The sequence below is a fragment of the Oryx dammah genome, unplaced genomic scaffold, assembly GCF_014754425.2.
Source record: "Oryx dammah isolate SB20612 unplaced genomic scaffold, SCBI_Odam_1.1 HiC_scaffold_16, whole genome shotgun sequence".
Classification (NCBI taxonomy): domain Eukaryota; kingdom Metazoa; phylum Chordata; class Mammalia; order Artiodactyla; family Bovidae; genus Oryx; species Oryx dammah.
The window spans coordinates 9877280-9894907 of record NW_024070200.1 but is presented as its reverse complement, the minus strand read 5'-3'; the positions used below and the strand labels follow the sequence as shown (position 1 = coordinate 9894907).

The following is a 17628-nucleotide window of genomic DNA, read 5'->3' as shown; positions in this document are numbered from 1 at the left end:
ATAGTAGGAAAATGCATGAGGGGTAGTTTCTAGGCTGACAAAGTACTTGGAAAGTAGAGACTTCAAACCTAATTCACATAACGAAGGCTTCAGGTCATCTTATAAATCAAGGACTTGTACAGATTAAGTGAAATCTCCTTATGAGTCTTACCTGATGTTTAGTAAACTCTTGGTTCCATTTCTCTTTTGTCCAAGATGCAGTTACTTCTAGGTTTGAGTATTCCCCGACCTTGAGATCTGAGTGAGTTCTGACAGCTGACACTTGTTGAGCAACCTGGTTTGCTGATTACAAATACAATATTCTACGTAAATGCAAGAACTCTTCCCTAAATGGTTCTCTGGACGACTACTAACTAAACAGCTAAGGGAAATCCTTATTATTATATATTATATCTAACTACCAATTTTTTACATAGCCAACTTAAAATCATACTTTCACAGTTATCTCTAAAATATGCTTCTTATACTCACCATCTCGCCTCTCTGTCACTCACTTTACAAAGTCTTCGTTCACCTTCCTTAAGGTGACTTTCCCCAATCTAAGAACATAATTTCTAGGCTAGAAAGGCAACTACTCCAGATCCACCCCTCCTGCTTTCTTCAATAAAATAAGATTGTATCACCAAGAAATAACACAGACTGATATATATTTAAAGCACATGAGAACATCACATGCTGAGACAATCTAAAAAGAAAAGAAAAAAATGAGAGGAGTGATATGGTCATATTAGTACTTGAGCTGTTTATATTCACATTTTATACTTTTTATTTTAATATATAACCTCAAACACATAAAAACCTATATTTTAAACTCTTACTGAATATCTAACTTTTAAAAAGCCCCTGACTTTCTTTCCACAACTGGTATAGCAAAATCATAAATCAAAAAGGTACCTATAATCAAGCTCCTTATGATACATTTTGTGAAACTAAAACATTAAAAACTAACTACTGAGATCAGATTATATCCCAAAAGGAACCCTTCAAAAGAAATGCAGAGCCAGAATTAAATGCGGTTCCATTTAAGAAGAAAGCCAGCGTTTAACATCTACAAGATAGGGCAACTATCGTTTAAGAGAAATACTATTTGAAGTTAACAAATAAGACAGAATGATATTTCTGCTTCAGCAAGCACATTATTCATCAACCTCTCTATTCTTTCAAGACTTTAACTTTATACCCCAAGAGCAAATCTGCTTAACCATAAGATCTCATCCAATTTCCTCCATACAATTTGATAAAATAGAGCTTTATTACCAGAGTTGACCAAGAATACCGTCCTTTTGCCATTTCTGTTGAAGTCTCCCCTGATCTGATAAGACAGCTCTTTAGTGAGTAGTACTGCAATAAACGTCTTCCCTGAGCCAGTGTTTAAACAGACTATGGTATTATGATCCAGAGCTGCTTCAAGCAGTTCAACCTAGAAATACAGTGGGGGAAAAAAGATTACACACTTCTTATCTAAGTACAGAATTTTTAAAACTGGATTTTGTTTCAATTCAGAAAATTCCACTGTTTTCTAAAATCTCCCTCCAATAAATCTGCCCTTTCAAAAAGCTTACCTTCTACATGTTTATTTAATAATAATAATCAGAGGCATTAAAATGCCGGTTACACATAGCTGTGCTGTATAAATGTGTTGAATGGCATTTACAATTTCTTTAAAAATCATTTTCACAGCGACAGAAACTTTTCTAGAATGATATGAACAACTGAAACACTGTAACTTAGTGGAAAATAAGTGGTATTTAAAATTCATTAGCAAAGTCAAAGTAAAGAAGAAAATTAATGATTTTACTACTGCTTATTATACTGATCTACTCTTATTTACCACTTTAGACCAACTGTAATAAAATATACTGTTTCTTTAAAAAAAAAAAAGACTATAACCATAGTTCTAACAGTCTATGTTTGTTCAAACCAGTCTCGATTCCTACCTAGATCATGAGGACAGACACACCCAAATAGATACTCAGGAACAGTGAGGTTTTCACAGGGTAAAAAAGATAAGAAATTTCATCAATAAAACTATCAAATCAATAACCCAGCAGATGTTAGAAAAGAAAATGACTATTAAGAACAAAAGTATTTGGCATGAGAAAATTAATCAGAAGAGGAAAGCTTAAAAAAGTAAAGGAGTTTTATAGAAGTTGTGTCAACTATATGCAAATTTATTCCATTTTAGTGAAAATGCTCCAGTATTAGTGTTCTCATTAGTACCTGATATTTTCTTGGCGTATAAATGTTATCATGAATTGCTTCTTGTTGCCATGGCAGTCCAAAGAAAGGACCCATTGGTGAGGAAGCAGGGGTCATGAGCTGCAGGCCTGCCATGCTGAGGGGCTGCAAAGCAGGGCTTTTCATTCATCCAGTGTCTCTTTCATTGCATTTTTGCTCTAGCACAGCTTACTACAAAAGGGAAAAAGAATACCATTACACAACCATGCAAGGTTACAAACAAAAGAAAGCACAGAAACAAGAGAAACGTCAGAATATCGTTCCTATGGGCCTTTTCAAATTCTTCCTGTAATTGTTTTAGCTTTTTCTTGATCTAAGAGGATCTGTTTTAAAAGTCAAGCATTCTACACTCGCCAACCCAGCAATTCTATACCCAGAAACCTGCCTGAAAGGATTAGGCAGATGCACAAAGACGTAAACACATGAATATTTATTGTCACATTATTACTTAAAAACAAGAAATAACCTTAAAATCAATTAATCAAAAATTATCTGAGTAAATTATGGTCTAGTCTTAAAGTGGAAAACTTTAAATCCATTAAGATAATACAGATCTATATTTACTGACATAGAACCATGTCCATAAAATACCTTTAAAAGAAAATTTGTATACTATGATGCTCTTTAAAATAAATGTTTTTATATACAAAACATGTAAATATATATGTAAATATATTTCAAACATTTGTAAATTCTATGATGCTATTATTGATAAAATAATGAGAAAACTGTATGAAAGGCATTTCACACCGCGTACACACAGGAAGGAGTCAAATGCCGCCAACATTTGGTCATTTTATCAAAGGACCATGAACACAGAAGAAGGTCATTTTTCTTAATTGACACCCTATCACAACTGCACAGCTGATCGACTATTTACATAAGTATTTTTGAAATTATGCATATCCTAGATAAATTAAAACAAGGCAAAACCATTTTGTGCAATAAGAGCTACTTCATGGTGTTTAAGCACTCTTCTATATTGCACATATTCTTCCCCGAAGATAAATTTGATTGTGTGAAAGGATAAAACAGAAATTCAGGCTTTTAAAAATTCCTAACCTGCAGATAAAGGGTTAGGGTTTCAAATCTCTATGAGAAAGTCCACCGGCGCGGAACTGACTGGCCCCGTAGAAGGCAATTTCCCCTTGTACTGCTTTGCAGTGTTCACTGTTATTACTCTATGAAACTGGAAAGAAAGAATCCCCACTCTTTGTTCCCTGACAACAAAAACTTTGAATTTCCTGACTTGTTAAATTTATAACCATGGTACAACACAGTGACTTAACTGTTGTGTCTAATCCACCAAGAAGCCTCAAGAGTACAGTCTCTTGTATGCATAGGCTTAACACCAAAACTTTGATTTCAAAGCTTAGTTCAGCTGACAAGAATTCAACATCCAGTTAATACAAGTAGCACCTCCAGTAAATGGCCGCAGGGCCTCAGGCCTCAGCAAGGCGGTGTGTTCGTGGACCAGAGAGCACGACCATTCTCAGCATCCCTCTCAGAGGAAGAAGGCAAGCAGACTGTTCCAGATACACTATGAAAAACTACCAAGGCCTTCTTTTGCCGGGGTCAAACAGAACTACATTTTCCACGAGAAAGAATGTGCTCATTCTCTACTGAACCAAAGTCCCAACAGCCTTTCCTGCGACCTCCTTTGTACTCAGCATTCACTTCTCTCAATTCTGCAGGCCCACAGGATAAACAGTCTCACGTTGATCAGTCAAGCTTCTTACTCAACCCGGCTGCAGAGAACCTGAAGTGGAAGGCTATTTTACCCAACAGCCTGAGACCCAGCAGGTCATGCTGAAGGCCCAAGGCTGAGACCTGCAGGCACTTCCCACATGGCTACCCATTCTTGGGGTATCTCTATACGGTGCTCCTTATCCACAGGTTCCACTTCCACAGGTCAATCTATCCTTGGTTGGATGACTCCACGGATGCAGAGGGTCAACTATACTATGCAAGGGATATGAGCATCCGGGGATTTGGGCATCAGAGGGTCCTGATGCCAATCACCATAGGCACCGAGGGACAACTGTACTTCTTCACTACTCTAGGCTGCTCACTGGTAGGGTTATTTAAGCCTGATGCTTCACCTTCCACCCAACCCAAATGTTAATCCAAGACCAAACAAACAAATGGTGGAGGGATCTGGAAAAAAGCCCAAATCCTGCTGCTGGATGGAAATTTTCAAAGGAGAAAAGAGGGCAGCGATGTAAATCCTCAAACACACTTCCTCCACCTCCAGGAACCCTCCTTCTTAACACTGTCACTGTTTCTGCTGATGCAGACGTTAGTAGTAATGATAGAGCCAGAAAATAGTCTAAAACATAAATGAATGTTCTATTTTTAGAATAGTATTAAAAAATCTACTCATAAATACTTAAAATTTTATTATAGACTATATAAAAGTAGTCTAAAAATAAAAACCGATTTTTAGAATAGGCTTAGAATAGTCTAAAAAATACGACGCTCTATTTTTTTAAGGGCACATGATATTCTTCAAAATTATCAGTATCATAAAATACAAAGAAAAACGAAAAGTTTTCCAAATTAAAGAAGACTGTAGAAACACGACAACTAAACGCAGTAATCCTTTCTTGTTATAGAACGAAGGCTCTAAGGGCTGTTATGGAGTCCAGCAATAAGGCTGTAGACAACGCACTGTTACACTCCCTGAGATGAGGACTGCACCATGACGACGTCGGGGAGCATCCTTATTCTTGGCAAATACACATTGACGTACTTAGGAGTAAAAGGGCCAAAACGCACGCAACTTATTCTCAAATGGCTCAGAATCAGAAACTACACATAGAAATAGAGAGAACGGATGCGACTGATAAACCAAATGGAGCAGAACAGGTAGAGCACACCGTCCTTGTCCTAGTCTTGCTCTTTTCTGTAAGTCTGAAATCACTTCCAAAGAAGGAGTTTTAAAAAGTAAACAGTTAAATGTGACCCATGAGACCAGGATCTCCTTGAGTATAGGAGCTGTATATCTCACACATACTTCTATCACCCACCAGACCAAATCACACCCCAGGCATAACAAACAAACAATACAGGTTTGTAGAGTGAAGACACTGCCTATGTGCACGGCAAACGCCTCCACACAGCATCTCTTGCCCCTTCGTTAGTTACGTCACATTGCACACATTCTGAGAGACACAGACGGACACAGCTCACTCTTTGACTGGCACACATGTTCCATGAGAACAGGACGTGTGTCTCATTCTCTGCAGCTCTTAAATTTCCATACGTGTCATATATATACATCTAAATAAAAACGTGATGAACTCAATCAGAGATTCATGAATGTCTACACAATAACATACAGAACAGAAGCACAGACAGCTTAAAAGATATTTCTACATTATTTGGTTTGGAAATGCACACCCACCCCACTCCTACTCACCCTGAAGGGCGGATACAGGAGAGAAAATCTGCAAGGAAATGGAGAACAGGAATTGAACCCTCCCATTACATTCCCATTAGGTCACAATATTTAAACTAATTTTCATTCACTTCGCACAATGACTGGCCCCAGTAATATATTATCTATTTGGGGAAAGCAAACCCAACATTGAAAACTCAACAAGTAATCCAATAATGTGAAAACTAAAAAAGGCTATAATTTTGCCAATTTTTACTTTCTTTGGCATGTTTAAATAGACTTTTTTTTTTCTCTCTCTCTCTCTTAACTTGGCCTTAATGAAAAGCTCTGAATCCCTACTGGTAAGTAAAAGTTCTAGAGTTTCATAGATTAACTGACTATAGTTAACTGCCTCAGCAGAGCCAATAGGATAATCCACGTGACTATTTTCCGATCACAGATTTTAACAATTAACACTCATCAAAGTGGTGAGACTTTCATAGTTTTGGATGATTCCTTTAGAAACAACTCAGACACATAAATAAACTCTCTTCCTTTTTCCACATAGGATAAAACCCAGATTTACCATCTTAATGTTTGAGATCTCTGTGTTGCTGTTGTCTGAACTGCATTTTGACATTGTGATAGCAGTTTATTGGAAAATCACAGCATACCCAAGCTTCTGCTCTAAAAATAAAGGCAAAAATAGCCAAGTTTAAGATTCTTGTACTTAAATTGAATATAAACACATCTACAAGAAAGTCCCATTGATAAGAAAAGTTGAATAAAAGGCCATTATTTTGTATTAAACTTTAAACAAAAGACATCTGGGTTATTTTAGGATACTAAGTCTTATTCTAAAACAAAGAACAAGAGAATGAGCTGTAACAACAGCACGCCTAATATCCAGAGATCAGGGGCGGGGAGGAGGTAGGGTTATAGAAAAGTTCCAGGAAAGATCTTAAAATGAATACAACGAAATCAAAGTACATAAAATTCTAAAGAGAATGACTAGGAAAATGGAAAAAATAAATAAATAAATGTGAGTGTGCGCGCGCATGTGCACGCAGCTGTTCAGTCATGTCTGACTCTCTGCGACCCCATGGACTGCAGCCCAGATGTGTTATTTCCTAAATTCATATACACAAGAGAAGTACAGAAGGTCACCAGAAGAGGTACTTGTCTGAGTAATCCAAATCAGCTGGTAGTTAAGTCTTCACCACATATATAAAGTCTTATCAGCAATTTAAAGTTCTCAAAGAAAATTTAAAACATGATCTTAAAGAACAATTAAGCTAACTATAAACTTTCATTAAATTCATTTATGAATAAAAGAATTCAGGAAGACAGTTCAAGAAGAAATTTAAAGTTAAGGGTGGTCCCAAATAATCCTAAAAGAGACTAGATATCAAAAAGGAAGCATAAAGCATTGACGTGAAAAGCTTAATTCAATTAACAAATGTTGATTTTCCTATATCTGGTACCAGATTTAATTTATGCTCCTTAACTTAACATCTCTATTTCCACAAGCTCAGGAAAAAATGAATTGGCAGCGGTCTCTTCTCACTGATTTGCATCTGGTCTAGTCTATAGCAGTTAAAGGACATTGATGTAGAGGTCAAACTTTCTCATTTCATACACAATTTGATTTTGCTAATAAGTTAACAAAGCAGAATGGGGGAACCTTAACACTACTTTAGTATTTACATATTTACCTCAAAATGCTGATTCTAAGTTCTTTCAGTTTCCAAGTCTGTATTAATTCATACCCTAGGTAACCTAAAAGCAATCAGAGAGAATATTTTAGAACATACAACTCATTTTTAAAAACAACTTTAAGAAATTTCCTACTTGACAAGATTTTCATAATTTACTTATCTGAATAAGATCTCTGATAAAAACAATTCTTGTATTTATTTATTGGGAGTCAAGAAAACAGTGTATGTATGAACGAGTTGCCCTTTAAAATTAGGATTTATGATGTTCTATTACAATTGAAAAATTTTTAAAGCTGTTAGCACAATCCAATCAGATATATAAGGGAGAATTTCTGGAAGTAAATTACATTTTCCTCCAGTAAAATCTTGATTTTAAAAATACGTAAAGACTACACTAAATCAATATCGTGCTTTCATGAACTTATAACCCCTCTTCTAAGGAGTCAGTTTATGTTTTCTAAAATTACCTCAAGCTTTCACTTTTAATTCCATTCTACACTGCCACCTAATATGACGCAAATTCAATCCACCAACTTGGCCTGATGTGTCACACTAGACATCTTTTCAAGTAATATCCACCTCTATACTAGAAACACCAAAATAATAAGCTGATAACCCTTGAAAATTCAATGCAACTGCACTACTACAAAATTACTGTTGAGTTATCCAAATTACTTCCCTAAACAATTCTGTATAAAGAGACATTAGAAAGTTAATATGCCAAGCACAGTGATAATTTATTTCATGTTCATACTACACAGCTAATAGGTCAAGTTTTCTAATTTTAACATGATTTAAATTACCAAAAAAAAAAAGTGTTTGATAGGGCTCTTTAAGATAACTCTGCAAAAGACATACCACAGACCACAGGCTCAGTCAAGTTCTAGTATAAACCAACAAATTTAATCTAATTAGCATCTAAATCCCATATATGGCTGTACCCTTTCAAACAAAAGCTGTAACAATGGCTAAACCCTCCTAGTCTTAAATCAAAGGCATCTAGAGCTTCCTGCTGCGTATTTTCAAAACTAGTAACAGAAAACTTCCAACTCATTCATTTTATTATGTATCAAGAGGCTGATACTACTAACTTTACGAATATCATTGTCCCGATTTCATCGCCACACTCAGGAAGTCCAAAACGCGCAACTACCGTGAAGTCCCAGAGTGAACAAAAGAAAACACACACACAGTATCAATACTGTGACATTAAGACAGTGTCGAAAGTACTTCTGGAAGCCTATATATAAAACTAAAAATGTCTTGACAAGCTTTTAGTCCCTAGTGACAACTATGCTATGGAGATCCAAGACATTAATTTTAACTCCAACCAAGCCTAAATGCTAAAAGCATCCTGGCTATGGATATAAAATAACAGGTTTAGAATACAGGTTGCTCGTATAAGCACCAATTAAAAATAAGTGGGTTAATTCTCCCATTTGAAAACAAAGGGGAAGGCATCCCTTCCCCCTCGCTCTTTTTCAGAACTCTTTTCAGTCCTTTTCGGCTGTACTTGAATCTTTCTAAAAGCTAAGTAAGCCTCTAGCCAATCTCACTTCTCAGGAATGTTTCCTTAAGATATGTAATCACCAAGAAAGATATGCCCAATCTCCCAGTTTCCCAGGATGGCCTCATTTGTCAACCGACTCCAAATTGCAAAACCTACCTCCAGTCGTAAAGATACGAGAGAATTGGAAATTTTATCTTGAAAACACAAATGTAAAGTGTTGTAACCACTTAGCTATACAAAAGAATAAGACTTCTTTACAATCTCTTTAGTGGATAGCCTAGATACACATCACATTCTGGTTTAATGCTTACTCAATAAAATTGTTTCCTCCCCTTCTACATTTTTGGAGAGGTTTTCTGGTTGGGAAGAAGTCATTTTTAATTATATTTCCCCGGCATCAGCTTAAAAAAAAAGTTCAACTCTCAAGAGGTAGACATGATAAATAACAAAACCCCTTTCTTAAAACTTAAAACCATAAAGAAATCCTAAACTATGCTGCCTAATGGCACTGGAGAGAACGGTTTTCAAAATGAAGAAAGATCTGGAAGAAGTTGGCCAACACCTCCTCTTATCCCTAAAAAGGAATCTGCACACAGAGAGGATCCAAAGTGTTTACAAACAACTCCCACCAACCTCCCTTTTCGAAATTAAAGTTAGAGGAGAAAGAGAGTCGGCTGTTTTAAGCTAATTCATAAGTAAAGGCGATGAGCTCCCGTCTTAATACTTTGGGGCATACAGTCACTCCCTCCTCGAGGAGGCCCTCTGATAAGGCGGGACACTGGGCAAGGCCTCTGGGGATGTAGAAAGCAGTGTTTTCTAATAATATTTTATTAAAATCATCTGAATGCTAGCAGATGACCATCTGTGTTAAGAAGACCAAGGCCCATTCAACTCCACGACCTCTCTCTAAGTTTGTTTCCCTCCTATAAAATAGAACACTTGACTAGCATGAGAATTAAGTAATTAAATGCATATTAATCTTGGTAGAGGAAAAAGCGCTTACCCAGAAATGCAGATGACACCACCGTTATGGCAGAAAGCGAAGAGGAACTAAAGGGCCTCTTGATGAAAGTGAAAGAGGAGAGGGGAAAACTGACTTAAAACTCAACATTCGAAAAACGAAGATCATGGCATCTGGTCCCATCAATTCATGGCAAATAGATGGGGAAACAATGGAAACAGGTGACACACTTTATTTTCTTGGGCTCCAAAATCACTGCAGATGGTGACTGCAGCCACAAAATTAAAAGACACTTGCTCCATGGAAGAAAAGCTATGACCAACCTAGTCAGCATGTTAAAAAGCAGAGACATTTCTTTGCCAACAAAGATCCGTCTAGTCAAGGCTATGGTTTTTCAAGTAGTCATGTATGGATGTAAAAGTTGGACTATAAAGAAGGCTGAGCTCCAAAGAATTGATGCTTTTGAACTGTGGTGTTGGAGAAGACTCTTGAGAGTCCCTTGGACTGCAAGGAGATCCAACCAGTCAATCCTAAAGGAAATCAATCCTGAATATTCATTGGAAGGACTGATGCTGAGGCTGAAGCTCCAATACTTTGGCCACCTGATGCAAAGAACTGACTCGTTGGAAAAGACCCTGATGCTGGGCAAGATTGAAGGCAGGAGAAAAAGGGGACGACAGGATGCTACGGTTGGATGGCATCACCGACTCGATAGACATGAGTTTGAGCAAGCTCCGGGAGTTGGTGATGGACAGGGAGGCCTGGCATGCTGCAGTCCATGGGGTCACAAAGAGTCAGACACGACTGAGCGACTGAACTGAAAGAAGCCACACTCCCATCTCTATCTATAACCACTGTTTTCATAGAACTCTTAAGACTTTAAGGAACTCCTTTAAAGAACCCAAAATGTTTTATTAATCTTAAGATACAGTATAAAAAAAGCATTCTCAAAGCTGAAGAACTATACAAGATTTTATAAAGTATTTTTAATCAGATGAACTGAAAAACCAGACTCCAAACTACTAGTCACTATGAATTTACAATAAAATGAAAATCAATTTAAATCGCAAAGCATGGTATATAATGTAAAATAAAATTAAACAGCTTTCTGCCCACTAGATCTCTTTAAAAGCAAAAACCAAAAAATACTATGTGCTCCTTCTGTTTGGCTCCCCAAACTTCACTGAAAACATTACTTAACTGTTTTTGAGGCAATGAAATGGTTCACATGCTTGGGCAAGTAATCATCCTCACCATTACCATCCAGTAGATAAGCTTAGAAAATACAAAATGCAAGAAATGAGAAAACAAAAAGATAGGAAATATCCCCCCCAAAATACCCGTGATACATGAAATAAAGATTTCAAGGATTTACCAACCATTATTTGGTGAATACAGATTATGAAAAGACTAAGGTCAAATCAAAGACTAGAGACCAAAGAGAAAAAAGGATAATAAATTTCAAGAATTTAAACACTGTAATTTTTAGTCTTAGGTAAATACACAGCACAACAGGAATATTTCTATTTTCATTTTTGTCATAACTATCATTATTCATCAGAAATCCTTACATATTTAATCTAGCATACAACATTACACAAGCTACATTCAGATATGCTTTCTCGGCATTATCTTTTATGAGAGCAAGAAGTGTCCCTCCCACCTTCCCAAAAAAACTAAATGTCTAACAACAAAGGAGGGAGAACTCTGGTAAACCACAGATGGCTCACTTTACATGGCGCAGTTCAACTGAGCTATTAAAATGATGTTGGTTTGTAATAAACAAAAATGCTTATGTTACGGGATTCAGTGGAAAAAAAATATTTTTATTTACAGGAAGATCTGGTTGTGTCTTCAAGTTAAAAACTGAAGAAAAGAAGAAAGGAAAAAAGGGAGAAACAGAGGGAAAGAAAACTCCCCCCACAATTGAGAATGGGATTACTACCGAAAGTCATTTCCTCCTCCTTAAGGCTTTTCTGTATTTTAAAATTCCCTATGATTCGGACACTTTATTACATTTAGAATTAAACAAAGTCTTAAACTGAGGATGAAGACAATAAACATATATGACTGTCTTAAGTATTGGCGAGGAGGACTCCGTTCTTAAGCCACTGAATATGGTTGAAGATTTACCCCCGTTTCTATAACTGACATCACAAATTCACCAGCTTTCTTTTCCTGCACTACTCTATGAACCAAACAAATTTCTGCCTTTCTCTAAAATCTGTAACATAAACATGTTTACATTTCAAAGTAATTAAGCCTAAAATTAAATTTGTCCAAAATTGAAGTTGAATACAGGTCAAATATCATTTTAACAAATTCCATCCAACAAAATCTACATATAGAAAGTAACTCTAGGCTGCCAGCCAATGGTGCACTTACTTGGAATACTTCTTAAAAAGACAACATTCCAACACATCAAAATGGCACAGATACCCACCTCTGCCCTTCAAGTCACCTATAATGACCTTTCCTCTGCAATTTTGTTTTCAGAGAGGTGAACATTTAATACATCACTAACTTTCAAGGTGAGTTTTTAGGTTAATATTTGGTTTGAAGTTTCTGTACTTCACTCAATAAAAAATAAGTGCTAGAATGTTATGCAATCTTTCCTCTTACATCATCTTAGAATGTCCAGGAGAAGAAAAAGGGTCACAGTTCTGACAGGCTGCTTTAAGACACTACATAAGGCGAAGATTTCACTACTAAAGAGAGGTCAGTTCTGAGACAAAAGGAGCCTAAGAAACTGCTAAGTGTACAAATGCTGAGTCAGTGTTGAGTCAGGAAGCAAATGTGTTAAAGTTTCGGGTGAGAGGCAAAGCCCACATCACAGCCACGTGCACCCACGCATGCGCTCTGCTTTCCCTGTGACTCCAACATGGGTGTACCACACTCTCCAAGGATGAGTCTATTTCTGGAGCCCCAACCCCTCCGCCCCACCCCTAAACTTTCCCTCATAACCCCCATCATTACGCTCTCCTCTCTTCCAGCACAGTGGGGGCTCCCTACACCACCCAAATCAGGGCTTCATTACATCTGCTCCATATTAGGTATTATTGCCACTGCTCCTTCCCCCCAAAATTCTAAGACCTTTGAAAGGAAAGATAATCTCATACTCGACTAACATAGAGGAAAGCTGACAATGTCCATAAAAATATTTTCATTCATTAAATTCTATGTTGAAAATGAACCTTATTGATCTAAACCTAAATTAACCTGCATCTTTTTGTGGCCAAATAAAAAATTCAGTTTAGACACTTCCTACTTTTAAAAGATTTTAAACAACCCAGATGATTTCAGCAAGTTTAATACCCCTACCCTTGCCCCCTCTCCCAACAAAGAATAGTTCACGGCTGACCTGAAACTATCAAAGCAAGAGATGCATCAATTCATACAATGATCACTTTGACATCATCCAACTATATCCATTCTCCCACCCTAGTTCTTTTCATGTAACTCCCAACCTATAAAATTCTCATGAATGTTTCACTTTAGAATTTACTTTACTAGGTTTAAAATTCAGATAAAACTATTTAATGTCAACTAATAAATGTAGGGAAAAAATGACAGGAAAATCACCACTTTTAACCATCACATTAGTAATTAAGACAAGAATCACTGTTGCCGTGCAGTCACTGTGTCATGCCCGACTCTTTGCAACCCCATGGACTTGAGCACGCCAGACTCCTCTGTCCTCCACTATCTCCTGGAGTTTGCTCAAATTTACATCCATTGAGTGAGTGATGCTACCTAACCATCTCATCCTCTGGTGCCCCCTTCTCCTTTTGCCTTCAATCTTGCCCAGTGTCAGGGTCTTTTCCAGTGAGTCAGCTCTTCATCTCAGGTGGCCAAGGTATTAGAGATTCAGCTTCAATAAGTTCTTCCAATGAATATTCACGGTTGATTTCCTTTGGGATTGACTGGTTTGATCTCCTTGCAGTCCAAGGAACTCTCAAGAGTCTTCTCCAGCACCACAATTTGAAATCATCAATTCTTTGGCACTCAGCCTTCTTTATGGTCCAACTCTTACATCCATATAAAACTACTGCAAAAACCACTGCCTTCCACTTTTTCTCCTTCTATTTGCCATGAAGTGATGGGACCAGAGCTTCTTGATGAAAGTGAAAGAGGAGAGTGAAAAAGTTGGCTTAAAACTCAACACTGGAAAAATGAAGATCATGGCATCTGGTCCCATCACTTCATGGCAAGTAGATGGGGAAATAGTGGAAACAGTGGCTGACTTTATTTTTCTGGGCTCCAAAATCACTGCAGATGGTGACTGCAGCCATGAAATTAAAAGACACTTGCTCCTTGGAAGGAAAGTTATGACCAACCGGCTGCTGCTCTGTATATACTACCTACTAATTCAAATGAAAAAGCAAGAGAGTTCCAGAAAAACATCTATTTCTGCTTTATTGACTATGCCAAAGCCTCTGACTGTGTGGATCACAATAAACTGTGGAAAATTCTGAGAGATGGGAATACCAGGCCACCTGACCTATATGCAGGTCAGGAAGCAACAGTTAGAACAGGACATGGAACAACAGATTGGGTTCCAAATAGGAAAAGGAGTATGTCAAGGCTGTATATTGTCACCCTGCTTATTTAGCTTATATACAGAGTACATCATAAGAAACGCTGGAGTGGAGGAAGCACAAGCTGGAATCAAGATTGCGGGGAGAAATATCAATAACCTCAGATATGCAGATGACACCACCCTTATGGCAGAAAGTAAAGAGGAACTAAAAAGCCTCTTGATGAAAGTGAAAGTGGAGAGTGAAAAAGTTGGCTTAAAGCTCAACATTCAGAAAACTAAGATCATGGCATCTGGTCCCATCACTTCATGGCAAGTAGATGGGGAAATAGTGGAAACAGTGGCTGACTTTATTTTTCTGGGCTCCAAAATCACTGCAGATGGTGACTGCAGCCATAAAATTAAAAGACACTTGCTCCTTGGAAGGAAAGTTATGACCAACCGGCTGCTAAGTTGCTTAAGTTGTGTCCGACTCTGTGCGACCCCACAGATGGCAGCCCATCAGGCTCCACCGTCCCTGGGATTCTCCAGGCAAGAACACTGGAGTGCGTTGCCATTTCCTTTTCCGATGCATGAAAGTGAAAAGTGAAAGTGAAGTCACTGACTCGTGTCCAACTCTCAGCGACCCCATGGACTGCAGCCCACCAGGCTCCTCCATCCATGGGATTTTCCAGGCAAGAGTACTGGAGTGGGGTGCCATTGCCTTCTCTGATAACCAACCTAGAGAGCATATTAAAAAACAGAGACATTACTTTGTCAGCAAAGGTCCGTCTAGTGAAAGCTATGTTTTTTACAGTGGTCCTGTATGGGTGTGAGTTAGGCTATAAAGAAGGCTGAGCACCAAAGAACAATGCTTTTGAACTGTGGTGTTGGAGAAGACTCTTGAGAGTCCCTCGGACTGCAAGGAGATCCAACCAGTCCATCCTAAAGGAGATCAGTCTTGGGTATTCATTGGAAGGACTGATGTTGAAGCTGAAACTCCAATACTTTGGCCACCTGATGCGAAGAACTGACTCATTTGAAGAGACCCTGATGCTGGGAAAGATTGAGGGCAGGAGGAGAAGGGGACGACAGAGGATGAGATGGTTGGATGGCATCACTGACTCGATGGACATGGGTTTGGGTGGACTCCGGGAGTTGGTGATGGACAGGGAGGCCTGGCGTGCTGTGGTTCATGGGGTCAAAGAGTTGGACACGACTGAGTGACTGAACTGAACTGAATTCAAATGAAAAACTGTTCTTTTTACACTGGAAAAGTGAAAGTGTTAGTCATTCAGTCATGTCTGACTCTTTGTGATTCCATGCACTACAGACCCCCAGGCCTTTCTGTCCATGGAATTCTCTAGCCATTCCCTTCTCCAGGGATCTTCCTGACACATGGATCAAATCCAGGTCTCCGGCACTGCAGGTGGATTCTTTACCATCTGCGCCACCAGGGAAGGTGGCTAGAAGACATGGTAAAAATGAGGCGTTTTTGTTCACTGCTGCTTGGATGCTTAAACCTGACAAATAATACCTGCTTAACTCAAGGGACAAAGTTGAAAGTGAAAGTGAAGTCGCTCAGTCGTGTCCGGCTCTTTGCAACCCCACGGACTGTAGCCCACCCGGCTCCTCCACCCATGAGATTCTCCAGGCAAGAATCCTGGAGTGGGTTGCCATTTCCTTCTCCAAAGAAAGTGAAAGTGAAAGGGACAAAGTTAATATTACCAATATTGGGACAAACTGACAATATGTACCTCCTAATGTGATGAACTGAGAAAAGAAATATCATTTGTCAGAAGTGCAAAACCTCAATCTAATCCTGAGGAAACATGAAAACCAAATCTGAGGCTCATTTTACATAACAGCTGGCTTGTGCTCTTCAAAAATGTCACTATCACACACACACACACACACACACACAAAATGAGAAACTATTCCAGATTAAAAGAGAGAAGAGACAGGACAACTGAACACAATGAACGTTCCTGTACCGAGTCTTGTATCAGGGAAAGGAAACTGCTACGCTGAACGTTCTGGGCACGAAGGGGGATCAGAAGATGCCAGCCCCGAACGTGCCGATCTGGCACTAAGGCAACAGAGAGACGGCAGACTCGAGCAGAACTCTCCATCCCCTCCAACCCCGCCTAAGATGACAGCTACGAGTAAACGCAGGCAACAGTAGGGGACTCTTTATACCACTTGTACAACTCATAAACTTGGAAACTATTTTAAAACATTAAAGTTAAAAACAAAACTCTGCCAAATACTGACCTGTATGTCTGGCTACCAGCAGGACACAGAAAAACAGAACACGTCTGATTTTACTTCTGAACAGTTTAAAAAGCAGTATTCAGTCTGCGCCACTTAAAAACACAAAACTCTCATCGTACCTTCTGACCCTTAAATTATTTGTTCACTCACTCAACAAATATTTATTAAGCAAGACATCCCGAATGCAGACTTGTATTCTGTAGGATGTGAGAACCTGAGCTGAGTTTTGAAGAACGTGCGGGAAGGGCACTGCTCCGGGAGAAGTGCACACAGGACATCGTGGGGACCAGCGGACAGTGTGCGCAGAAGCGCCTGAACAGAAACAGGCAAGGCGACGGGCAGAACGACAAGCCACGTGGCACCGTGTGCGCCCGCAGGGGAACGGTAAGACCGTGACACCTGAGCGGGAGCGGGCCTTATACGCAGCTCTACAGGGTCAGAAGCTCATCCCGTGAGCCTTTTTAGTCTCACTACACACCAAGGGTTGTCGTCGACTTAATCTCAGCCTGAGCCTCTATCAAGGTCCGCTGACAAGAACATCTAAACACAAGGCAAGAGACTCCTCAGCTTGCCTCTTTCCTTTAGAGGGGACACTGCTTCTCCTGGCTGCAATCACTGCCTTTACACATACTGGTTTGCCTGGAACCGCCCTTGCTGGAGCACTCCAATCCCTTATCCCAGGAACCACCCACCCACTCACTCTAACCAGCGCCAATTCACTATCCCTGCCTGCCTGCAGCACGTTTCCACTTGGAGATCCTCACTTGACTCTCAATGGAGCCTTTCCAAAAATTCCTTAAGTACAATTGATCTAAAAAGAAAGCTGAAGATCTGCTGCTGCTAAATACAATTCAAAAAACAAAACAAAACAAAAGACCACCACCAAACACATACACGATTTCCCGTACAGGAATTCCAGAGATGTTTCAAGAAAGAAAAGCAGCATCAAAATAAATGCAGTCTCCTAAGGGGCTTCCCTGGTGGCTCAGTGGTAGAGAGTCCGCCTGCTAATGAAGGAGATGCAAGAGACGT

At 38.9% G+C, this 17628-nt stretch overlaps 1 protein-coding gene across 3 annotated transcripts in view; it reads right to left on the bottom strand.

Moving 5' to 3' along the window:
* The window catches only part of DICER1 (dicer 1, ribonuclease III), a 71597-nt gene that overhangs the window by 42547 nt on the left and 11422 nt on the right, over nucleotides 1-17628 (bottom strand). The window contains exons 2-7 of one of the 3 annotated variants that reach the window (XM_040257097.1): nucleotides 7333-7396; nucleotides 6204-6304; nucleotides 5660-5687; nucleotides 2221-2409; nucleotides 1258-1420; nucleotides 152-282 (exon numbers count right to left, since the gene is read on the bottom strand). In XM_040257097.1, coding sequence (XP_040113031.1) covers nucleotides 152-282; nucleotides 1258-1420; nucleotides 2221-2364 — 438 coding nt within the window. In that variant the 5' untranslated portion in view covers nucleotides 2365-2409; nucleotides 5660-5687; nucleotides 6204-6304; nucleotides 7333-7396. The remainder of the gene's footprint in view (nucleotides 1-151; nucleotides 283-1257; nucleotides 1421-2220; nucleotides 2410-5659; nucleotides 5688-6203; nucleotides 6305-7332; nucleotides 7397-17628) is intronic. The other 2 variants (XM_040257096.1, XM_040257098.1) reach the window with 2 other exon arrangements.